The 25,294-nt window shown below is 44.0% G+C and overlaps 1 protein-coding gene and 1 pseudogene across 1 annotated transcript; both read left to right on the top strand.

Annotated features, from left to right (window-relative positions):
• The first annotated feature begins 14,832 nt into the window (after window positions 1-14,832).
• Window positions 14,833-22,342, top strand: LOC103632676 (uncharacterized). Its single transcript, XM_008654424.1, has 3 exons — window positions 14,833-15,008; window positions 21,141-21,965; window positions 22,067-22,342. The coding sequence occupies exons 2-3, from the start codon at window positions 21,152-21,154 to the stop codon at window positions 22,111-22,113; spliced, it is 861 nt and encodes a 286-aa protein (XP_008652646.1). The 5' UTR covers window positions 14,833-15,008; window positions 21,141-21,151; the 3' UTR covers window positions 22,114-22,342.
• On the top strand, window positions 15,019-21,125 carry LOC103632675 (uncharacterized; annotated as a pseudogene).
• Window positions 22,343-25,294: the final 2,952 nt, after the last annotated feature.

Below are 25,294 nucleotides of genomic sequence, written 5' to 3'. Positions count from 1 at the left end.
TTTATAAAAATCCAGAAATGATGAAACCTGTTTTGTTAGTTATATGTTGTCATACTCCATCAAGGAAAAATATAAAACTTATATGTTGTTCACTGTTTTATTGGTGTGTTAATTAAAACATGTTAAATAGGAAAAAGATGATTGTTTTGATTGTTATTTTTGGATCTGTAGCTCTATTTATCCAAATAGGTTGAAATTTTTACTATAGACTCTTGGTGTAGTGCATGGTTAAGGGTAAATATTTCATGAATTGTAGTGCATGTATGATTAAGTTAGTGATTTAACTTGTTTGATGTATATTAAGTAGTTTTAAATGGTTTATAAATAATATATGAATGTAAAAATGGAAAATTGTGTTCCACTGTCCTTGCATGATATTATAGTAGTCTAAGAAAACTCAATATGGTCACGCGTCCACAGAAAATAATTAGTTTTAGATTTAACTTGCTCTCACATGCTTTATTGCATTAACAATTTGTTATTTTTGTATTAAATAAAATATCAAACCTGAGCATGTGAAATTTGTACATTAGTCATAATTTGTTATTACCTATGCCTCATAAAAATCTCAACCCCAAATTAGATATTTCATATGGTGCTAAAATAACACTCATTTTATAATTACAAGAGTTAGTGAAAAAAAACTAGGAGAAAACAAAATCATGCATGTTTCATTGAATGCTTGAGTTATACCTTAAAACCAATTAGAGGTTAAATGGTTATGTCATGGTGGTCTAAAGCTAAATATTAGTAGTGCTTCATCGTAGTTTTGTGTGTTGTCGGGCATGTGTGCCGAAATGCTTTATTTGATGAATGTGTTTGTTAATTATGTGGTAATTCTAGCGCACGAAGTAACTTGTATAAAATTTGTAAGTCTACTTGTTGGTCATAATTTGATTGTTTTAACTCTAACACATGGTAAAATGTTAGGATGATTCAAGTCTCTAGAACGCGGCAATTCTTGAAGTAAATAGGAGCTGAATTTTATTAGTTGTTGTTTTGAGCTGCACGAACTATTTTCGCCGTGTTGTTTGTTTAATGAACTAAATTATGTTTTCTATAGAAAAGTCATATAGAAAAGTTTTAGATAACTTTATTATCTTACTTTTGTTAAAATTTGACAGTCATAAGTATGATCGTTTAGAAGTTGTGCTGTTCACAAATTCAGTAACTGAATCTGTCCAAATTCTGTACAGATTTCAGAAACTATATTGTTTGCTTACGTTAATATTACAATCTTTTCATGGTCGTTATAAGAAAGTTGTAGATGCTTTTATTATGTTTCTTGTGTTAAAAATTCATAACCATAGACGTGACAGTTTGGGAATTATGAATTTTACAAACTGGTTGTTGTGTTCTGTCCACTATCAGAACAATTTCGAACTGTATTGTTTGATATAGTTAAACATTGAATCACTTCTAGGAGATTATAAAAGTTATGTAGAGATTTTGCTGAGATCTTCAAAAGGTCTTGGATCACTATTTTTGATGATCTGAAGATTAAGTTGTGGATGTTTGAAGTGTGAAGTCTGAATCTGTCCAAATCTGGACAGCAAAGCCTTCTAGTGTCTTTTACTCTTGATACACTTTAAATCAACCTGAGATGTTTATAAATAATTTGTAGAACATTTAATTATCTTTCCATAAAGTCTAGGATCAATTGATTTGAATGCCTGAGTCTCTAGTTATAAATTTTTAAAGTCTCAAGTCTGAATCTGTCCAAATCTGGACATAGCTGCTGTGTTTACACAATTCGGCCTTGCTAAGAGTCTAATCATGCTGAGATAAAAATATCAAAGTTGTAGAACACTTTTTAAGCTTTCCAGAAAATCCTAGTTTGATAGTTTCGAACTAATATTTGAAGAGTTATGATTAAAACAAAAACTACTGTGTTGTTGTCCTAAATGTGTTAGAAGTGATTGATTGCTCTACTCTAGTGTGTTTGACTTGAGTGATTGCTTGCTTGTTTTGGTTTTAAGTGAATATGAGTAACAATGATAGTAACTAATATAATCGGGTTATATATAAGTAAATAGTACACATCTCACTAAGTTAGTGAACTAAATTGGTTAAGGTCTAATAAGTAGCTTAGCTTAATTAGCAGTTAGCAAGTGCAGTGATATATTAGGGAAACAAAATGAATAATGTCGCTTTCTGCTAATACTACTAAGTAACCAACGTCATTAAAGTAGTATAACATGTAATGACGATTAAACTATCTCCTCATGTGTGTTCTCTTTGGTGTGTGCTTGCATGAGAATATTGTGAATGATTGTAAAACCCCGATTAAATGAATATCCCTATCTATCTAAGTCTGTCTAAATATATAAGTCATAGAAAACTTATGTGTTCTTAACTAGTATAATAATAAAAGAACTAATGAAAAACTTATGTGTACTTAACTAGAGCGAATGTGATAAATGCTTGCACGTGTGATGTCGTGTTGCGCTGGTTAATTCTAGAAGGTAATTGTCGTCTTTGTAATGGTATTGATTATGTATGCCCGATGACGTGTAGATAACTAATGCTAGTGTGTGGTTGTTTACGGTATCTTACGATTTAATGTTTAGTTCGTTATCGTCTATTTTGGGATTGTCTTGTGATATATTTCATTATATTCATACATGTTCATCCTGCATCTCATTTAGGACCGAGAGATGATAATCGTACAAGTGACGTGGTGTCAACCACAAGATGCAGTTGGTGGACGACCTAAGGAAGGATGGAAATAACCAGTAGATGCTCGTCAAGCGAGTACCTCCCCCAGCAAACACTACCTAAGTGTTAAATTAAAGGCAAGCCCCGGTTTTATGCACAATCATTATATATGATATTTTACTGCACTTAATGTTTGTAGGCTTGTACTGTGCACTTACGTGTAGGAGTTGTCTGAAACCCTAGTTGCATGAACTCAGGATTCCTTTTGAGATGGATACTAGTATGCTAGGTCGAGTAGCTGCTTTGTTAATTAGGGATCTCGGTAGAAGTCGAGTGATTTTTCTAGCACTCGTGCGAGGTCAGGAATTGCTTGTATCCATTTTTATATCGTAATGATGATGGTCTGTGGACAACGGTCCATGGGGATGTGTTGTCTACGAGACGGAAATTGGAATAAGGATTAAGGTGTGGTACCGTGTGTCAAGCGTTTGAACGTACTAAGCACATGCCGAGAAATATGGTAAATCGGTAAGCCTAGTACCTGAGTGAACCTGGCAGCAGACTTTACCCCTCACGCGACCTGAGACGTGGTCTCCCATTCCGGTTATGGTGGGTACAAGTGCGGTCACTGCACAACGGCAGTCGGGGTCAGTGAGGCATTGTACGCCAAGGCGGTGAGCCCTGATCTGTTGACGGGGAATCGATGGGGACAGTTGATATGTGTGGGGACGGAGTGCCTCGCCATGTCGTGTGTTTAGGTTTACCTTGCAAGGTTTAAAAACTCGATTCGAATTGTCTGCTTCTCATAGCTAATGAGACTACTTGATCCATGCTGCTACATTGAGTAATAAGTGGAAATGAGGTGGCTGGCAAAAAGATGTTGATTGATAAAATGTTTGATACCATGTATGAATAGCTAGGTACTCATCTAGTTTAAAAAGGATCATACTAAAACTTGAAAAGCTAAAACTTGATTTTAGACCCAGCTAGTGATTTTGGGAAACCAAACCCCTCAGCTAAACAGCTGCATGTCTAGAGGTAGAGGAGTAGACTCCTGCAACCGGGTAAGTCTAGCTGAGTATTAGTATACTCAGCCTTGCTTGTGGCACAATTTTTTGCAGGTACTCCTTGATTTGGTTGATGGTGTGACTTGGCCTCCATCCCTGCCACCGGGATAGACGATCGAGTGGGTTATTGCTTCCGAAGGAGAGGACCAGGAGGAGTAGCGTGGCCAGGCTTCGCCATGTTACTCGGTTTTCTCCGTTAGTTATTTCCGCTGCATTAAAAGTTATGGTTATTATTTCTGAAACTCCGATAATGTAATCACTAATGATACTTTCTTAAATTATGGTATTATGTTTTATTGTATTTCTCTATGCCTCACCTTCGAGTGAGCTAGTGGTATTCGATCCTGGATAAGTGGCTTTATCAGACTAGATCCGAGGGACTGACGGGTTATTTCGGTTTAAGTGTGTTGCTGCCCTTGCGTGTGTGACTTGGGCACTTAAGCTGGAATAATTCGGGCGGTTCCACCACAGCCGAGCCGCGCCGGGGCGCCACGCCGGGGTCAAGGCACTGCACACCATGGGCGCGCCGAGGCGAGGACGGGCGAGCGTGGAGCCGGGGCAGGGACCGCGCGCAGACCAGGGGTCCACGCCGAGCCGGTCGCGCCGGGCAGCAGCGAGCGGGCCACGCCGGGCCACCGCGGGCAGGCCGCACGAGCAGCCGCGGGCAGGCAGCCGAGCCGGCCGCGGGGCAAGAGGAGGAGGAGGAGGGAGAGGGAGGCGAGCTCACCACAAGGACGAAGACGACGCGAGCGGGGAAGCTCCGGGGCGACTCCAGGCGATTCGGAGGAGAGAGAAGCGAACAGCGCAAGAGAGAAGAAAGCGGGCGTCGTGGGAGAGATGAATAGGGATGGCTTCGGGACTTACAGACGGGCCCCACACGGGGCGGCGGCGGCTGGGCAACCGCCCAACGCGCACGCGTGCGGGGAGAGCGGGGCGAGCTATTGGGGGCGGCTGGGCCACGCGCCAGCCGGCCGGCCCAAGACAGGGGGAGGTGGGCCGCGCGTGGGGGGGGGCTCGGCTGGGCAACGCCACAACGCCGAGCTGGGCCACGAGCCGGCCAGCCGGCCCAGGAGAGGAGGAGGCGCGAGGGGGCCACGAGAGAAGGGGTGGCGCCAAATGGGCCGCCAGAGGGGGAAACACCGACCCAAGAAGGAGAGGGGAGAAAGAGAAGGGAAAAGGAAAGGGTTTTTCCCATTTTAATCTATTTTCTAAAAGCATGTTTTCCCAAATTCAATCAACAAGCAAAATAGATGCATGGACCGGCATGGTGCAACAACCAAAAGATTTAACTCTAGGGTTTTACTTACACGAGGTCTTGAGCTAAATCTCGCTAGAATATTTGAAGAAGAACAAGGCATAGCGAGAAGAAAAAAGAAAGAGGAAAGGTAACGCCCGAATTTGGTGAGCGCTAGAGAAAGAAAAAAAATTCAACTCTCAAATTCAGGGTGTTACAACTAGGTTCTTTGGAACCGAACCTCGGTAAAACAAATCACCGCGTCATCCGCTTTATTTTCTTGGTTGATTTGTTTTCCCCTCTCTCCCGGACTTGATATTTATTCTAACGCTAACTCTAGCTTGAAGTGTGCTTAAAGTTTGTAAATTTCATATTCCGCCTATCCACCCCCCTCTATGCGACTTTCAAAAACCAAATCTTCTGTCTTAATTGTGTATTTTCCAAACTCAATGTGGCTAGGCTTGCTCAGACTCAAAATGTCGTCATTGTCTTCATCATCACTGTCAGCTTCAGCAACAGATGGTTCAGCTTCGGCAACAACAACATCTTTTGTCGGAACAGACTCTTCTTCTCGTACAACTAACCCATAACATTTCATCATTTCTGAAATAGTGGCAGTCTCAGTAGCTTCAGCTTCTTCTCCTTTGTTTGTTAGTCTGGCAGTAAACCTGACTCTAGCCATTTCAGTTCTGTGAGATGAAGCTAGATTCAACTAATTGGACGTTTGTCCGCAGCTTACACAGCAAGTGCACGGAAAGTAGAGAGCTTCGACTTCAGTAAAAAAATCAATAGCACAACAAGGCAATATCAATGAATGATGTGGTAACTTCTCACCAACTTGTCTATTTATATAGCCATGTAGATGAAGAAGGCGAACCGCCGAAAAGCGCGTACTGACTGATCGGTGGACCGGTAAGCGCTGTAAATTTTTTATTCGTCTTTAATAACAAGCTCAGGGAAGGTGTTTTCGAACCTTCGGCATCCAGAAGCCTTCGTGTTTTTCGTGGATCGGGCTCATTATGAAAAACGACCTAGCACCGCGAAGGGGCTACTATTGAGGGTCTTCTTCTCTGCCGAAGGTCCTCAAGACGGAGACACTGTCTGAAAGCAACAAAATCGAATGTCGAAGCTACAACGAACATGTGTAAAGAGCCGAAGGATGACAACTTCGGCTTAAGGTGGCGACGAAGGTCAATCATAATGTTGAGTCAAAGAGAAAAAGACTAGTTAATCCCTGATGTTTTGTATTAGGATTATGAGTACATGTTAAGGTCATAAATGTATTTTTACTCGGGCTACGTCTCATGCCGATAAATAGGTGAACAGTACCCGTCGTACTGTTCACGCTAGACAGGAATTGCATTCAGGTTTTCATCTTCGAGCAAGCCGAAGGTACAAGTGTAATATACATTATGTATCACTTTGTTAATATATGAGATGAATCTTGATGTTGTTTCGTATTTGATATGAAATGAATAATCAACATAATGTTACATCTTTAAATTTATTTCTATATTTGTGAATGATGAAGACTTGTTCTTCATGATCTTTGTCCAAGATTCATTATGTCTGAAAGGATATAATGCTTCGAAAGACCAAGGTCCCTAACGTTTAACAATTATGTTGCCTTGTTTTATGATTCAGTAATCAAGAACAAGTAACCAACATCGCCTTCAAAGCAAGGACCGTAATAAAATCGCAGGTCCTCATAGATTTCATAGTGGATTGGATAGGGCCTTTGTCTTCCACTAAAAATCCTGTTGAAATAGTATGGACGATGCATTGTGATGGCGCATGGTGGCACATAGCGGCCTAGGCCGCAACAATAATACTGCCCCGTCTAGAGCCAAATATAGGTATGCAGCCCGCCTGAGTTTTGCCCTAGAAACAGACAAATGTACCAACAACATAGTAGAATACGAAGTTGTCATCCTAGGCCTTCAAGAACTCAGAGCCCTCATGGTCAAGACCTGTATAGTAAAAATTGCCTCAAGAATTGTTATAGGCCAAATAGAAAAAGACTGTGCAACATGGGAATAAGTACTCCTCCAATACCTATCAGAAGTGTACTGTTTAGAGAAACAATTCTGGGGTTTTACAATCCAACATATTGATAGAAACAAAATTGAAGAGGCTAACGCGTTAGCGAAGGCAGCAGCCAGAGGCGACCCAATGCCCTCTGATGTATTTTGTCAAGTAATACATGCCTCTGTAGTGAGACAACCCAACGACGACGAAATAATAATCAGTCTCATTATGACCTAAGACTGGCGAGCTCCAATAATATTATATTTACAGGGTCACTACCATCCCACAGATCAATCTGAGGCCAAGAGACTAAAGTATCAAAGTCCATAATTTGCTATAATTGAGGGCCAACTATACAAGAAAGGAATCAGTCAACTCCTCAAATGTGTAATAGTACTCAAAGAGAGGGAACTCCTCATCAAAGTCCACAGAGGGATCTACGGCTGTCATTCAGGCCATAGGTCCCTTGCAGCAAAAGTCATGTAGCAGGGTTTCTATTGGCCATACCTCATTCTAACAGCTAACCAGGTAGTATGTTTGTGTGAAGCATGCCATAAATTCTCTCTGCAAAGAGGATCACCGTAGCAACTGAAGAAACTAATCGGGTGCAAGCCCTCGACTCAGTTAATAAATATCAGGCAACGACAAAGAGCTAGAGGGACAAAACAATCATCCCGAGAGAGAGTTTTAAGAGGGAGACAACATCCTCATCCGAACGGCAAGAACAAAAGGAAAGGGTAAACTCGAACAAAGATGGGAGGGCCCATTCATAGTAAAAAATAAGGCTTCACCCAATTCCTACAGCCTGATAAGCCAGACAGGAAGAGCTCGAACACTCCTAGATCGTAGAGAACTTAAGAAAATATTATGAGTAGCTCGACTTCGCTCAACAGGGCCCTCGACGCGTCCTTGAAAAGGACACATACATTTTTGTAATCAGACCCATACTCTTTTCCTCATAAGGGGTTGAGGTTTTTAATGAGGTGAAGCCTTGTAATAATTATGCTAAAATCCTCCTATGAACTCTAAAAATGTTAAAAAGGCCCGAAAGGCGGCCTAAGCATTCGACAAAATATGAAGTCACCACGACAGTAAACAAAATGTAACCATTGTGTGCGACATATCTGTGCAAAAAATGCCTAAGGGTGCAGCCGGATTAGCACAAAAAATGTGTTCAAAGACACCTAAGGTTGTGAAGTTGTCTAAGGATGAACCTATCCACGCAAAAGTCGCCTAAGAGTGTAGCTGGATTAGCACAAAAAATGTGTGAAGACACCTAAGGGTGCGAAGTCGTCTAAGGACGAACCTATTCATGCCAAAGTCGTCTAAGGGTGTAGCCGGATTAGCACAAAAAATGTGCAAAGACATCTAAGGTTGTGAAGTCGTCTGACGATGCAACAACCTGTCCTAAGGTTGCATGTAGGGCTATCGGGTTAGTTAAAACAATACAAACTAGACCACTATCAAAATCTGGTTTCTCGGTTCATGAACCCGCAAAGTCGACCTACCCATCTAGTTTATCTTCGCATCTATCCTTGATCGCCAAGTGGGACGAGGGCAGTGTTTAACGCCTAATTTATCAATCGAAGACATGCCAAGAAATCAAACCAACTATTTTATTACAACATGAGCACTGCCTAACAACACAACAGTAGGCAAAAAGAATTATTGTTCAAGGGATAAAGCGCTCCCTCTTCGAAAGAAGGCCAAGCTCGTATAATCAAACAATAGTAACTCAAGCTCTTCACCAAAAAAAATGCCTAATTTTGTCCTCACGAAGACTTGGGTCGACAATCTAATCCATTAGGTATCCCCGGACAACAGACTTTGATCCCGGTGGGGCAACACCCCCGAAGGACCGGTCGGCGGACTCAACACCAGTTTGGTCCCCAAGCTAGACTTAAAACATTTACAAGATGCCCTTAGTTTCCTTTTTCCGCAACTAGGCAACACAGTGCACATGTCATCCTGAATAACTAATGAGGGCTCCCCATCATCTATAATAAGGGGATGGACGACACTTCATCCAAAAGCACAAAGTACGCTAGCTCGTCTTCAATATCTGAAGACTCCTCCGAATCAAAAAACATGTACAACTCTTCAGAATCCACAGAGGAACTCCGACAATTTAACAGAGAAACAAAGACCGTGGCGTCATTAGGCTCCTTCCAAGTATCTACAATATCCAAAATTTCCTGCATGGGCCCAAGCATCAGAACCTGCGTAGGCACCTAAAGTTTAGTCAGTCTTGCACCCCCACTACCCCACAAAAATCATTACAACCCACTATCTAAACCTATTTAGAACCCTTTGTGGCATCATCTTTGCGACACGAAGTCTCTAAGATCTTGATACGGGTAGCGGCTACAACGCCCACAACTTATGGAGTCTGCCGATCAGACTCTATCGAAATCATCTAGGCCTACGGCCTCCGCCACCAAGTGCACTTGAAACAGGAAGGAAAAGTTAATTCATCACATGTTTCACCTCTCGGTCTGTGCTCTCTCGCACAACAAAGACATTGTGCGGCCCCCACATCCAGTCAAAGAGCAACCTAAAGTTTAGTCAGTCTTGCACCCCCACTACCCCACAAAAATCATTACAACCCACTATCTAAACCTATTTAGAACCCTTTGTCGCATCATCTTCGCGACACGAAGTCTCTAAGATCTTGATACGGGTAGCGGCTACAACGCCCACAACTTATGGAGTCTGCCGATCAGACTCTATCGAAATCATCTAGGCCTACGGCCTCCGCCACCAAGTGCACTTGAAACAGGAAGGAAAAGTTAATTCATCACATGTTTCACCTCTCGGTCTATGCTCTCCCGCACAACAGAGACATTGTGCGGCCCCCACATCCAGTCAAAGAGCACCCCAACAGGCAGCTTTAGAGTTAGGTCTTCTTCAACATCGTACACAGCACCGTTGAAGTCCAAATTAATATATCCAAAAGGTTCAAAGTGGCGGCAACCTACGTGCGCAAGGGCAGTCATGGTACCTTTGTGGGTAACCAGGGCAGAGTAGGACATTAGCCCCTTGATGACAGATGGAAGGCTCTTGAGCTCGTCCTCAAGCCAACCAAGGAACCAGTTGTCAAGGTTTGTTCCCTTCTTGTTGAAGGGTGACACCTCCACGCCCAACTCATGATAATCACGACACAATTGTGTGCGGGACCTGCTCACTACTCCCCTCATCCGAGCATCAGTCTCCACTTCTGCCTACAACGCGACTTGCTCAGCTGACAGCTTAGACGTTTCTTCCCAGGCAGCGGCAGCCTCCGCGCGGCTCGAATTGATGTTAAAGATTGGCATTGGCCCCCTCGAGTTGTGAAACCCTATCGGCAAGTCGCCTACTCTTAGCCTCGGACGCGCCCTTTTCCCTCTCTGAGTTGGTATTTTTCAAGCGATGTCGCTCCACCTTCGCCTGCAGTGCCCTCTTTTTAGACCTCAATTGCGAAGTTACTAAGGGCCTGTTTGGTTCAGCTTTTTTCTGACCAGCTTTTCTGAGAATCTAGCTGTGGGGAGAATCTGGCTGTGTAGAGAATCTGAGTATCATTAGGATTACGTACGGAAGAAGATAAAGTTGTCCATGAGGCTCAGGATCTATAAAGTGACGGATTACTACTATTGCGACGACTCAACCGATTATATGTTTATGTTTATTTTGAATGGTTTTTACCCAAACGAATTTTATAGAAGCTGACTGAAAAGCTGAGTGTTTGGTAGTCCGCAACAGCTTTTGGTAGCTAGAAGCCGCGAAAAGCCAAAACAAATAGGGCTAAGGCCCCGAAGGCCCTGGACGTAACGTCGCAACCTAGTCAGTGGAGGCGAGAGCCTGCATGAAATAAAATATGAACCACAGCCTGCAAAAGCAAAGTTCAAGAAAAAGCAAGGTTACCTAGCGCAGCTGCTGCTCTGGCGCTCTCGACATCGCGGCAGCCGACCTCACATCATTCATAGCCCTTCACAGCATTGTGGCGGCCACACTGGCGACCTCACCTCGAAGCAGCACCGCCAACATCCCCTCTGCTCTCCACCAGGGTGTAGAATTTCACCCAAGGGTCCACAGTCTCCGCGCCGGACGACCCCACGGGGTGCTAACTACGTGCCGCCACCGCCGTCTAGTTCTACCCCCGCGGAGCAAAGCAGAGCACTTGATTGACTAACTAGGACGGTAGCCAATCGCGATCCACCCGCTCCATGCCGTGGTAAAAAAACGACTGCCTCAAGATCCTCTTATGCGTCGGCTCTGGCTCCGATCCCTCCGCCGGCTCCGACGACCACCTCGACGAGGCCAGCGTTGCTGCGTGCCCGCCTCCCTTGTGCTGCGGAATGCGGCGTCTCCTCTTTTTAGTCTCTTTCTTTCCAAGCGGCGTCTCTTGTACAACTCTGAAAGTTGCTCCCTTTTTCAGGTTGCCGTGCTTGTTCGTTAGATCTTTACCAAATACGTGTGTTCTAGGGGCAGGGTATGTGCGATCCTTGATAGATTTGGTTTAATTCGAAGCAAGGCGAACTTGGAGATTCCTCACTAGTTCAACTCGCTCACTAAAAGCCGATTCGGTGACCAGAAAAATGGAGAGGGTCTATGAGGAAAAATCTCCTTCCAATTCTGGAGGGGATATTCAGGTAGAATAGGAAAGGGATTTCTCCCATGGATCTCCTCCGTTTCCCTGGTCACTAAACAAGTTTTGAGTGGGCTTTTGGATTTAAATTTTGGATTTGTTTGCTATGTTGACAGGTTGGTGATTGTTCGTCATCTATGTTGACAGGTTGGTGATTGTTCGTCATTTCATGAGCACGGACATGGCTCTTCACCTGAAATTCTCGTCCTTTCTGGATTGAAACTAAAGAACAAAAAAACTTTGTTTTATTCTTTTGCTGCTTGTCCATAGCTACAGGCAGTGCCATGTCTTGTAGGCTTAGGTTGTCGTTTTCTGTCGTCTTGATCCCATGCAGCATAGCAAGGAGGGATCTAAGGCTGTCCGCAGTCGCATGCTCGAAAGGGTACTCTAAAGGGATAGAGTAGCGGATAGAGTTGAATCAGCCTGCAGCCGCTCACTCGTTCGGCCACTGGGAATTTAGGGAGGGATAGAAAAACGCTAACTGCAGAGTCGCTCTCTCTCGTACTCGAAAGCTGTCTGTGTGTGTCTTGGGAGGTGTGAGGAGAGAATAAAACAACAGTGATGGAAGGAGAGAATGGAAAAAACAATAAAAAATGATTGTTGGTATAGAGTTGAGATATAGAGTAAACACGACCGCAGAGAATTGTGGTATAGAGTAGATAATCTTGCTGACGGGGATAGAATATTCTTTTTAGAGTAGAAATTTAGAGTAGTATGAGTGCGGATAGCCTAATGCTGCTGTCTTGGTTTGCTCCGCATAGTGCTCTCACTGCTCTGCAAATGCTTTTAATGTGTCAACCTCGCACATCGGCCTGTTGCGTCTGTCTTTCCCCTCATTGTACTTTGTTGTTTCCAGCTTTCGTTCCTGATTTGGCATTTTGTATGATGATGGGCTACCAGTGACTATATCCGCATCTAAGCCTAGAAGATAGGGAGGAGCAAATCTTCATGCACATATAATAAAAATTACTGGATAAAATTACTATTTAGGATGGCGGATTCTTTTATGCGGAACATGAAAACAGAACGAATTAGTATTTAGCTTAGTTGTTCCTCTTGAATTAGGGGAGCTTAGCTCATATAAATTTACAAAAGCACACAAAGTTTATTGCAATTTAATGGAACATCAGTGTTAATAATAAAAACCAATGATATTTTGCTTGCAATTTATGGTCTTCCCCGACTATCAGTGCATGCAAAAAATTTAGTAATGCACTTTGTCACCAAGCATTGCCTTAAATTAGTTCACTGTTTTATGGATCAGTGTATAGATCAAACTACCTAGATCTGGAGAAGAAAAATGAAACAATGTATTGGTTAATATGATAATACATAAATGTTAGATAAAATAAATATAAATACCTTCCCTTTTTGCAATTAGCTCTCTACTTTTCTTTTTATATGTGTGGAAAGCAACAGAAGATTTCTCAATTTTTCTGTTCCTCATATCAATTGCTGAACTTCATGCTGACGTGCATGTTCACTGTTTTTAGAACAAGGCCATATCAGATAAAAGCAGATGGAGCTTTCATAGGAGGTCTACAAGGCATCGAGTTTTGAAGAAATATGATATCTCAGAACCTGAAGCTCTTCGTTCCTGCAAAGCAAAAGGCTGACATTGCACCGAACAATAGTGTTTATACTTCATTATTATGCCTCGGATAAGCCTCTACAACATGACAAGCTAGATGAGAAGTTTCTACATCAAGAGAAACCAGAGGAAAAACCTTTGCATCAAGAGAGCACTGATGAAAAGCTAATGGAGAAGCCAATTGACAAACTTATGGGAAAACCAACTGACTAAATAATTAAAAATTCAATTAAATTACATACTCAAAAGATAATTGAAACATCAACTGATTATGCAGCTGAAAAAATAAATGATGCACCAACTAGAGAACCAGCTGGAAAAATAATAGAGATGACATCTAAAAATACAGATGAAGGACGATAAAAAATGCAATCAAAGAGACACCTAAATGGCAGTTGAGAACTAATTAAAGAGCTAGATGAAACTATGTCTGTTTCATCAGCTGGTCCAAATCAGGAGGAAAACACCTGAGGTTCACTTGCTGAAGGTCCTGTGATTTTGCATTTATGCTATTATCATCAGTGTTGGTCACTTGTTCTCAAATGCTGTGGATCAAGAACAAGGCAACAAAATTGTTAAACATTAAGGACCTTCGTCCTTCGAAACATTATCTTCTCTCGGATATAATGATCTTCAGACGAAGGTCATGAAGAAAACGTCTCCACAATTCATAAGAAATAAGAGGTTATGTTATACACACGAGATGTATTATCCATTCATATATTTATTCCTTGACAAATATATCAACATTATCAGATTTTATATTACATTGATACCTTCGACTTGTTCGAAGGCGATGACGCGAGAGCAATTACCATCCAGCGTGAACGGTACGGGAGTACTACGCTATTACATTTATGCCCTCAATAGTTATATACAGAGTTTACAAGATGTCATAAGGACAACATCACTATTTGTATTTAATAACTTGAGCAACACCTTCTCCTTGCATCATCTCATTGTTTCGTCGTGACGAAGCCTGCTTGATGAAGCGTGTTTCGTTGTACTTTCTTTTCGTTATGCTGAAGCCACGTTGTCTACCCGCTTCGCCATGATGAAGCCTGTTGGACAAAGCCTGCTTTGCTCCTCTTGTGTTGTACCGAAGTTTTTAAATGGTTAACTGTGTTTTTTAGGACCTTCATAAGAGTAAGACCCCAACAATCGGGTTTATTGTGAACTTAAATGCCCTCCTTTGAAAACGGGAATGTCATTAACTTTGGACGTTCAAAATGGTTCTGCTCTGAAATGGAAAAGTGAATACAGAGGACATAAAATTTTCTAGCTGTTAATTTTCACTCGTACCAATACGTATTTACAAAAATATGAGATATTAAAGTCGATAAAAATATATGTGTTCATTTTTATATAATCATTAGACACTATATTTTATCGAATAATTTATATACCGTCGTAATCCCGTGGTATAGTTAAATGGATAGGCCATTAACCTTGATTTCGTGAATAAATAGTCCTTGTTCTGAACTTGGGCCAGGCAAAACTAACGTGATGGCGGAGGCCTTCCAACACCACCACGCGGGTACTCAATACTCATTTCACTTCAAACAAATTTCGAAACCCTGCCTGCTTCGCTTTCGGCAGCCCACGCGGACTTGGGCCCGCTTGCCATCGATAGTTTCGTTACGCCTCTTTTAATCTCTCCGCTCCTTCGTATCCTCCCCTTCCAGTCTTCCACTCGTAAACCACTACCTGCGATCTCCGCACCCGCGCTCACCGGCTCACCGCTATCTACTCCGCATCCGCCGGCCGCCGGCGAGCCCCTCCTCCTCCACGATCCGTGCTTCCCCGGTAAGCCTCCCATTATTTTTTTGTTTGAACTTTGAGCCCGTGCATCCTCGCGTTACCCGCGAATCTGCTCCCACTGAACAACCCCCTGCGCCCACATCGGCGCGAGATGAAATCTGCCGCCAGGCTCCGCGCTGCGGCCGTGCCGCGAAGCCCGCGTTCTCTCCTCCTGTGCGGCTTCTACTCCGCCTCGCCCGCCGGACAGCTGGATCCGCGGCCCGATCCGGCCCCGGGCCCCGATCCGCGGCTCGTCGGCGCGCTCTGCCGTGTGCTCAGCAACTAACGCGGGCCGGGGCACGACCTCCGCGCCACGCCTCACGTCCGCAGCGGCGGCTGCCGCAACCTTCCCGTGCCCTCCCTCCGGTTCTTCCTCTTCGCCGCCGCGCTGCCGGGGTTCACCGTTCACACACCTTCTGGGCTCGCTTCTCATTCTCGCCGGTTCGCTTGCGGGGCGCGGCTCTTCCGCTTCTGCGCTCTCTGCTATCCGATATCCCGCGACGATGCCATCCGAGCTTTCTCCGCCATGGAGATTGGAGATGTTCGGTTTCCTACTTTCCTGCCGAGGGTCGCTGATCTCCATTCCCTGATCTTCATGTTATCGCATAATGGCCTGGTAGAGCGAGGCATTCTTTAGGCAGTCGCCATTTCAGTTTGATGTCTCGGCGAAAACCTAAACCATCCTGATCTCTGAGTGGGCTGTTGATGAGAATCTACAGAAGGCTCAGAAGCTGTTTGACGAAATAATTGGTGGTGTTTGGTTACTAGGACCAGGTAGTCGGTTAACCGAAGTTTTTCGGTTCGGTTCTTTCGGTTTTTTCAAAGTTTAGTTTCTGAAGAACATCAACCGAAATTCTATTTAAAAAAGGAAAAACCGAACCTTCGGTTAATCGTATAATTCGGTTTGTTTTCCGGTTTAACTGAAAAACCGAACTTAAATGGTTCATATGAATAAAAAATACATATGTACGGACCTGTGAGCAGAATGGCAATGACTAATATGCAAGCAGTTATTAGGTGCAAGCGTACAAGCAACCATCTTGGTTTGTTAGATTAGATCCAATTGTATGTGTAATCGTGGTTTGTTAGAGGCTTTTTTATAAAACTACACGAGGTGGTGGTTGGAGGATTTAAATATTAAATATGACATTGTGATTAGATTTAAATCTAACGGACCAAAAACCTGTTTGCACGCTTACACATAATGTCTGCTTGCATATTAATCGCTTCTGGCATGGGAGCCACCTGCCGATGCCATACGTGCCAGGCCACTGCGACCCCTATCCGTGTGCCGTGCTCCGTACTAGCACGTATGTGTATCTTTCCTTTGGCCTTTGATTCGCCGGTCTTCGAAACCTTGCCTTTGGCCTTTGACGTACGCACGTTGCCTTTGCTCCATGGCTCTGTCCGCGTGGGTGGTTTGATGGGACGTGAAACAACATGCTCACCTTATTGCACGCAGTTGGCGTGGCGGCGCGGTCTGTCTGTTGCTGACGCCTTTTCCCCCGCGTATCTCTCGGCTCGTCTTCCGAGGTGCATGGGTCCTGCAAGATGTACCTACGTATAATCTTCCTCGCAGCGGCGGAGGGCCCATTATGGTCTATTATAGCCCAAGCCATACCAAAAAAAACAGACTCGCTTCCATATCGTGCATTCGCGTTGGCAGCCTGGCGCTAACCCTCACCGCCCGCGCGCTCACGAACACAGCCGCCGTCCGCCGAGCCACCGAGGGGAGACCGAGCCTTCCATCGCTGCCCGCTGTGCCCAGCCTTCCGGCCACGCGCTGACGCCGTCCGCGGTCCGCCGCTGTGCCGAGCCGCCGGCTGCCGCTATGCCCACTGCCCAGCGGCCCCAACCTTCCGGCCTTCTGTGCCGAGCCGGCGAGCCAGCGTCCGCTGCTCGGCTGCTGTGCCCAGGTGGCCAGGCGCCTAGCCTTCCGGCCACGGGCCACGCACTGATGCGCCCACACGGGTCACGCCACGCCTGTGACTTCTGCGGTCCGCCGCTGTGCGTCTGTTGCTTCCGAGCTGTAACAGTAAGCAAAGCAAAATCAGAGGTACGACAGTTACATGTTTTGTATCAATTTATTCTCATTTTAGACAATGTTTTATTTCTTTATATATATCGCGAGTTGTTCTACAAGTTGATTGGTTGTGTGCTAAATATTATTATACGGTCTAGTTGTGTAGAGCCATACCTAATTTTTTTTCATCCTCCACCACTGCTTCCTCACGGCGCCCGAGGCAGGGGAGTTACTGACGAGGCGGATCCCCCTATGTGGTCCGTGGGGCCCATCCTCCAGGCGTCGCCTCACTCGTCCGTTCTTGCGTACAAAAAGGATACAGAGACGCTTAGCGTTGGTTCTGCTTACCGCGTTTTCTTGCCCGCGCGTCTTCTGCCTCCTGCTCAACACGTACGTACCTGCATGGGTGTGGGTGATGTCGTTGGACGCTGGCTGCGTTGCTCCCAGTGGCGTGAGGGGCTGGTGTTTGGTGGGACTGAGAAGGTGGCCAACCCATGGGCGGATAGTGGTACACGGTCAAAACGGGATTGGGCTAATAGTTTGGTTTTTCGGTTTAAACTTAACTAAAAACCGAAAACCCAACTAAATTTGGGTTTCTAACGAATGGTAACTGAAGAATATTACGATTTGGTTCGTTTCGGTTTTCGGTTTTCGGTTTTTATGCCCAGGCCTATTGGTTACCCTAACTAAAATTTAGTTCGTATGACATTAGATGTTTGAATATCGATTATGAGTATTATTAAATATATTGTAATTACAAAACTAATTATATACATGTGTACTAAACGATGAGACAAATTTATTAACTCTAATTAATCCATGATTATCAAATGTTTACAATAGCATCACATGGACGAATCATGAACTGTTTAGGTTTAATAGATTCATCTTGTCGTTTAAATCTCATCTGTGTAATTTGTTTTCAATTAGACTATATTTAATACTTCTAACTAGCATTCAAACATCCGATGTGATGGGACTATATAGTCTGCAATATCCAAATGCCCATTGAGAGAGGGGTGTTGAGCCTGATGTGTCTGCCTATAATGGGTTGATTAACGCCTTGTATTGAGACGGGGACGTTGCACTTGCACACGAGTAGCTAAAAGTTATGCAATGCAGTCGTGGGCTTGCCTTTGATGCTGCTACTTATGGCCCATTCCTTTGTTTTGCATGTGCATCAAAGGATGCTCGTGCTGTTCTTCAAGTGCTAGATAGGATGCGTGCACACCACAACCTTAGATCGACTCCAACGGCTTGCAGAAAGCATCTTCTTTGCGCATTTTACGCAACCGTAGTGCATTGTTCACGTTTCCAATATGATGCAAATGTCGATGCACAAAATGGGTGATTGGCCACGCGATCACACATTTCTGTGCTTTCTCTCTCCTATGCGAGCGAATGTGCATACGTATGCGCGTGCTGCTAGGCGCGTCTGCTTTTTTCCATCTCACATCCGTCGTCTGCTCGCGCATCCTCCGTCTGCCCGCGTATCCTCTGCATGCGCATTTGAGGATTGCTGGAGTCAGCCTTACACCAAATATATTAGCCTATAACGTTGTCATTCGATTACTGTGCGAGTTGGGAGAGATTGACGAGGCTTATAATATCCTCAATGAGATGGCATCCCATGGGGAGAAGCCTAATGTTTGGAGCTACACCACCGTGCTTAATACACATTGTTTGCTGAAAGAGGTGAACAAAGCATTATGGATTATTTCAAGGATGGATGATGGCTCATGTTTTCCTAATCTCGTCACTCTTACAACATGATTCTAAAAATTTCGATTGCTATAGGAAGGGTTGATAGGGCAATTGAGGTTTGGGATGGGATGGAAAAACGTGGTTTCCACCCAGGAGCAGCTACTTATGCTATTATGGTCTATGGGCTATCTTGCAAGAAGGTAGAGCAGAGGAGGCTTGCAACTACTTTTGATGTTGGTACATGAGGGTATCCCTCTTTAGTCCTTACCACGCTACTTGTTAAGTGCTGAGGGATAGGTTGCTTAGGCTTGGCTTGTGAGATGATCTTGAGATGCTCACTTATAGGATGCGCCAAAGCATTATTGGATTGGTCTCCACTGGTCTGATCTAACAATCAGGTCGGGCCCCAACTCATGCGCCATGATCGGGGCCCAACCCAATCCATGGTTGGTGGGCCCCTATCCTGCAACGCTATAAAGACTAGGTGGGGGCTAGGGCACAAGGTATGAGGTTTGTCGCTGCTAGACCAACCCCACCTACAACCTTTATTCGATCAGGGGCGTGCTAAGAGCGACGGGAAGCTTCGCCAGCTCCTCTGCGTCCCCATCGTCACGACCACTGCTCTACAACCACCGCACCAATGCCAACAACCATGTTGTCGCCATCCACCTTGACAACGACGCCTTGGCCATCGCTTCCTCCGACGTCGATGGTTGGTATCTCTCCCTCTATCTTTCCATCTGGTAGATAGGAATCTACACGTTTATCCATGAATCAATTAGTCTACCTTCTAATCTAAACCTAGAAGATCATGAGAGGGGTCTACATTGGTATCAGGGCCTTTGTTGAGTTTATATTAGATCTAGTGAAGAACGAATTGAGTCGGCATTAATGAAGAAAAGCCAAATCCCAAAGTTTTTGACATGAAACCCTAATCCTAGATCCTTAACCCCAACTAGTGAGAAGAAAAGAAAGAAGCGTTGGGCACTTAACTTTTTCCTGTTGTTGCATCATGTTCACAGATGACGTGCGGGAAGGGGTAGGATGGTTCGAGTCGTCGCACGTGTCCTGCCACCCAGTAGCGGATCCAGGGCTCGGTGACCCCGAGCGCCTGCCAGGGCTGCAATGACGAGGCATGCTTGAATTTCTATGGATTTCTATTGCAGCATATGCTCTAAAACGCACGATCTAACTAGGTTAATAAGATTTTCCTAGGATATGATCTAGCGCTGGGACCGCCACTTTCGCCACCTCCAATAGTGAACGCACCAGACCAGGGCCGTACACATGGGGCTCACAACAACACGTGCAAGGCCGCTTGATGACAGTGCACTCAGCCTCGGCCAAACGCGCACACCGACGAGGGGCCTCAGTGGTGCTGATCACCTCGCTTCGCCTCACCTTTGTTTGTTGCGGTGGAGAAGAAATAATGGGGAAGAAGGAAGAGAGAATGGGGAAGAAGGGTCGACTCAGCCTCGACTGGCCATCGTGTCGGCAACGAGATCCAGCGGTACGACGACACGTAGTGGCCGTCGGCTCAACAACGTCGATCGCGAAGAAGAGCTAACAGAACTTAGGGTTAGGGTTCTGGCCAGCGTCGATTGTGCTCATGATTTTATCTGGCCAAAATGTGCGCTCCATCGTTGGATCTGATCCGTGGGATTGAACGGCCATCAGCGCTCGGGGCAGATTGAGCCTAGGTCGGGGAGATAATTCCTGGTCCAAGCCCAGGTTGCGGCTTGAGACGCGGGAGAGCGCGTGCGAGAGGGCTTTGGGCCGCATAGGCCACAACTAGTGGGCGTTTTTCGCATAGCGACAATTTTTTCCTTTTGTCGGAAACTCGTTTTGATGAATTTTGATGTTTTATCTTTATTCAAGTTTGATTCAACAAGATAGTTTTATTATAGAGTAGATAAGAGAGTTTATGCTTCTAAATGAATTATTTTTCATGAAACTGTTGCATGAAAAATGTTTTATCTTCCGAATTTAAATTTGAACCAATGGAAAAATTAAATTGGCAATTGTAAATTTTGAGTTTATTATTGTTAATTTTCTGACCAAAGTTGATATTAGCAATATTGTAAAGTTTATTTTTGAGTTTTCCATTTATTAGTTCTATTTCTTCCCAACGGTGATGTAGAATTAATGTTGAAGCATATTTTGTACTCCCACTGTCTCAAAATATAATTCGTTTTAGACTAAACACATATTCATTAATTAATCTATGAATGTAGTTTGTATGTATGTCTATATTTATTATCATTCATTTGAATGTGGACAGAAAAAAAAAGAAACCTAGAAGGAACTATATTTTGGGACGGAGGGAGTATGTTTTAATTTTATCAACATTAAATTAAAGCATGCAAATTATTTTTAAAAATGTTTTCTCACTTTTTTAATTTAAATTTCAGGAGGCAACTCCATGAATTACATCGACTCCATCCCGCCCCTCAACGGAGGGAATTACGAGTTATGGCGAGAGAAGCTTGAGCTGGCGCTTGCGTTGTTAGATATTGATCTGGCTATCACTGATCCCTGTCCCATCGCTCCGGTAGACCCGGTGCAGGAAGAGAACGAGAGCGATGATGATTTCAACGCTCGTGTGCGCAATCATGCACCAATAAAAATGAAGTATGACCTATACAAGGTAAAATGGGATCAATCGAACCGCAAGTGTCTGATGGTGATTAAGAGCTCTATTATGGATACAATCAGGGGAGCATTCCCAGCATGTACCACCGCTACAGAGTATCTTAGTAAGGTGGAGAGTCACTTTACTATCTCTTCAAAGGCTTATGCATGCACAATAATTGAAAGGCTACTTACCGATAAATACACTGGCGGTGGAGTAAGAGAGCATATATTGAAGATGGCCAGCATGGCTTCCAAGCTTAAACCTATGGAAATGGCGCTCCCAGATGAGTTTCTGGTCTATTTGATTTTTGCCTCTCTGCCTAAAGAATTTGAAGCTTTTGAGATTAATTATAACTCACAACCAGACAATTGGGGCATTGAGAAACTGATTGCCATGTGTGTGCAAGAAGAGGAAAGAATTAAGGCTTCACGTGGTGATTCTATCAACTATGTTGGGATATATAAGGCACATGGCAAGGCTCCACAGAATGATCACCATCTGAAAAATAAAGAGGTGGACAAGAATGATTGCTACTGGTGCGAAAAGTCAGGGCATCATCAGAAGGATTGTCCATCCTTCCTGAAGCACTTGATCAATAAAGGTGAGGATGCAATTACATTGGTAGATGAGACCATTTTAGTTATGTGAAATCTATTTGGTGGATTGATAGGTGCAACTATTCATGTTGCAAATTCTTTATAGGGATTCCATACGAGGAGGACCCTTCAAAGAGGAGAAAGATGCATTAAAGTCGTCAATGGTGTTGATGATGAAGTTGAAGTGATAGAACTTCCATTATTATTGAATAATAGCTTCATTCTTCACTTGAATAATGTTCTCTATGTATCATCTTTCCTGTCATGCGAATTTAAGCTCTCTAATTTATTAGAAATAGAAAAATAGATCCTTTCATGTAATGATATCGTGATATTCCATGTTACTCCTTTTTTGGGTCGATGTAGAGACCTCCATTGCATATGACTGGTATTCAACTAACAATATATAGGTCAAATATTTCGAAATTGACTACCTATGACTGCTGTTTCATCGAAGTAAACATAGGTAATTCTAGAATTCAGATCGTGCAATTAGGATTGTCTTGTAGGTAACACAGTTGCAGGATCTCATACACTTGACCTTTTTACAAGCACAAACATAAATTGGCCCGCTATCTAGGGGTGAAAATTTGGCTCGGGCTTGGTGAGGCTTGCGAGCCAAAATGAGCCCGAGTCGAGCCTGTTTTTGCGGCTCGCTAGAACTGCGAGCGGAGCCGAGTCGGCTCGGTTTCTTGCGAGCCGAGCTAACAACGTCAAGTATACTATTATACCATATTATTATTATGTTTTAAACTATTTTATTGAATTTCTTGAACTTATACACAATACACTTATATTGTAGTCTAAAAATATATTATACATAAATTTTTTATTTTATATATAATAAAAAATATATAATTTATACTCTAAACATGATTTAGTGTGAGGCTCGCGAGCCGTTACCGAGCCGAGCCTCTCGGTCAGGCTCGCAATATGACCGAGCCGAGCCCTTAAGGTGTAATCACAAGTTCGAGGCAGCAATACATAGACTCTACATATGCTGAAAATCGCAGGCCCTCAAGGTGTAATAACAATATATGGAGATCAGCAGGCAGCTAGGAATATAGAAAGAGACTTCGTCCTAGGACATCGTAATATGCATTGTCTCATGACAGAATGCGAAGACACTAGCATGCCTCGAACAACCAAAAACAAAAAAGTTAACGCACAATTGCAGAGCAACGAGGGAACCAAGACAGTCCCCCTTGACCCCGCAACCCCTAAGCAAACAGTTTTAATCAGCGAAGACCTCCTGCCAAACGAATAAGCAAGACTTCTTTCCTGCCTCAACCGCAACAAGGATGTCTTCGCATGGTCTGCTTTAGACCTTGCCGGGGTCAGTCGCTCAATCATTGAGCAGTGTCTGGGCATCGACCCCTCGGTGCGCCCAAGGAAACAGAAACTGTGAAAAATGTCCGATGAGAAGACAGAAGTTATGAAAGCCGAAGTGCACATTTTGTTAGAAGCAAAATTTATCGAGCCAATTGCCTACCCCACCTGGCTCAGCAATGTCGTCATGGTGCAAAAGAAGAATGGTAAATGGAGAATGTGCATCGATTTCACCGACCTCAACAAAGCCTGGCCAAAGGACAATTTTCCTTTATCACGAATCGACAAGATTGTTGATTCTACAGCTGGCTGCGAAGTCATGTCTCTCCTGGATTGCTTCTCAAGCTATCATCAGATCTACATCAAAGAAGAAGACAAAGCCAGCACAAGCTTCATCACACCCTTCGGCACATACTATTTCGTGCGCATGCTTGAAGGACTCAAGAACGCCAGATCAACTTTCTCCCGACTCACCAAAAAAATCCTCGAAGACCAGATGGGCCTCAACGTTTTCACATATGTTGATGACATAGTCGTTGCGAGCAAAAACAAGGAGGACCACTTATCAGACCTCACAGAAACATTCGCCAACATGCGCGGTGCCCGACTCCGGCTGAATCCGGAAAATGCATTTTTGGTGTACGACAAGGCAAGATACTTGGCTACCTCGTATCACACAGAGGAATCGAAGCCAACCTCAGCAAAATCCAGGCTATCATGGACATGACACCACCAATCAAGAAAAGACATACAACGACTGACATGCAGATTGGCTGCACTGAACAGATTCATCTCGCGATCTGCTGAGCGAAGCCTTCCTTTCCTCAAAACATTGCGCGGTGCAAAGAACTTCACCTGGGGCCCAGAACAAGCCACATCCTTCAAGTCTTTGAAACAATATATGTCTGATCTGGCAACATTAACTAGCCCAGACCTAGTCCTACCCTACTACTTTAAATCGCATCATCACCCAGCTTAGTCAGCGCAGCCTTGGTCCAAGAAAGGAGCAGAGAGGGAAAGACCCACCAATGCCCGGTATATTCTGTCTCCGAAGTACTCACCGCCTCCAAGTGCAACATGTCAGAGTTAGAAAAAATTGCGTACGCCGTCATCATGGCTTCGCGTAAGCTAAGACATTATTTTGAGGCACACAAAGTACGAGTCACTTCAGATCGGGGTCTTGGAGATTTATTCAGAAATCTGGAGGAGTTCGCCAGAATAGCCAAATGGGTCGCTGAACTTTCTGGTTATAACAACACCTTCGAACCTAGGACAACAATCAAATCCCAGGTTTTGGCAGACTTCATAGTAGACTGGACAGGGCCTTCGGAGCCACAACAATTTCGTGTAGAGACTTCTGGACCATCCACTGCGATGGGGCATGGTGTCACGCAGGTGTCGGCGCTGCAGCAATCATTACATCACCCATAGGACTCAAATATAGATATGACACACGTCTCCGTTTCACGCTAGACTTAGATAAATGCACAAATAACATCGCTGAATACGAAGCCATCATCTTAGACCTTTGCAAACTACGAGACGTCGGAGTGACAACTTGCATAGTCAAAACTGATTCTAAGGTAGTCGCCGGATCAAAAAAGACTACTCCGCCAAAGAACCAGTACTCATGCAATATCTCTCTGTCGTGCGAAGTCTAGAAAAGAAATTCAAAGGATCCACCCTACAACACATTGAGCGGAACAAAAATGAAGAAGCTGACATGTTAGCCAAAGCAGCAGCAAAGGGCGAGCCCTTGCGATCTGACGTATTTTGCACACAATCGGCACACCAGCCGTAAGGAACCCCGAGGGCCTACAAATAACACAAGATGTCGATGGTCACCGAATAGTAAATCTAATAATGACCGAAGACTGGAGGGTATCCATCACCCTCTATCTTCAAGGCCACTACCATCCTTCCGACTAAAGCGAAGCCAAAAGGTTAAAACACAGAAGCAGAGACTTCGCTACAATCGACAGTCAGCTATACAAGAAAGGGATAA

The sequence above is a fragment of the Zea mays genome, chromosome 7 (assembly GCF_902167145.1).
Source record: "Zea mays cultivar B73 chromosome 7, Zm-B73-REFERENCE-NAM-5.0, whole genome shotgun sequence".
Classification (NCBI taxonomy): domain Eukaryota; kingdom Viridiplantae; phylum Streptophyta; class Magnoliopsida; order Poales; family Poaceae; genus Zea; species Zea mays.
This window is presented reverse-complemented; position numbering and strand designations above follow the sequence as displayed.

What these genes read in the sequence shown, in the direction of transcription:
- LOC103632676 (XM_008654424.1), top strand. Translation starts at nt 21,152, where the DNA reads ATGAATTACATCGACTCCATCCCGCCCCTCAACGGAGGGAATTACGAG. An exon ending in GAAGCACTTGATCAATAAAG is followed by an intron (nt 21,966 to 22,066) that starts GTGAGGATGCAA and finishes AATTCTTTATAG; the next exon opens with GGATTCCATACGAGGAGGAC.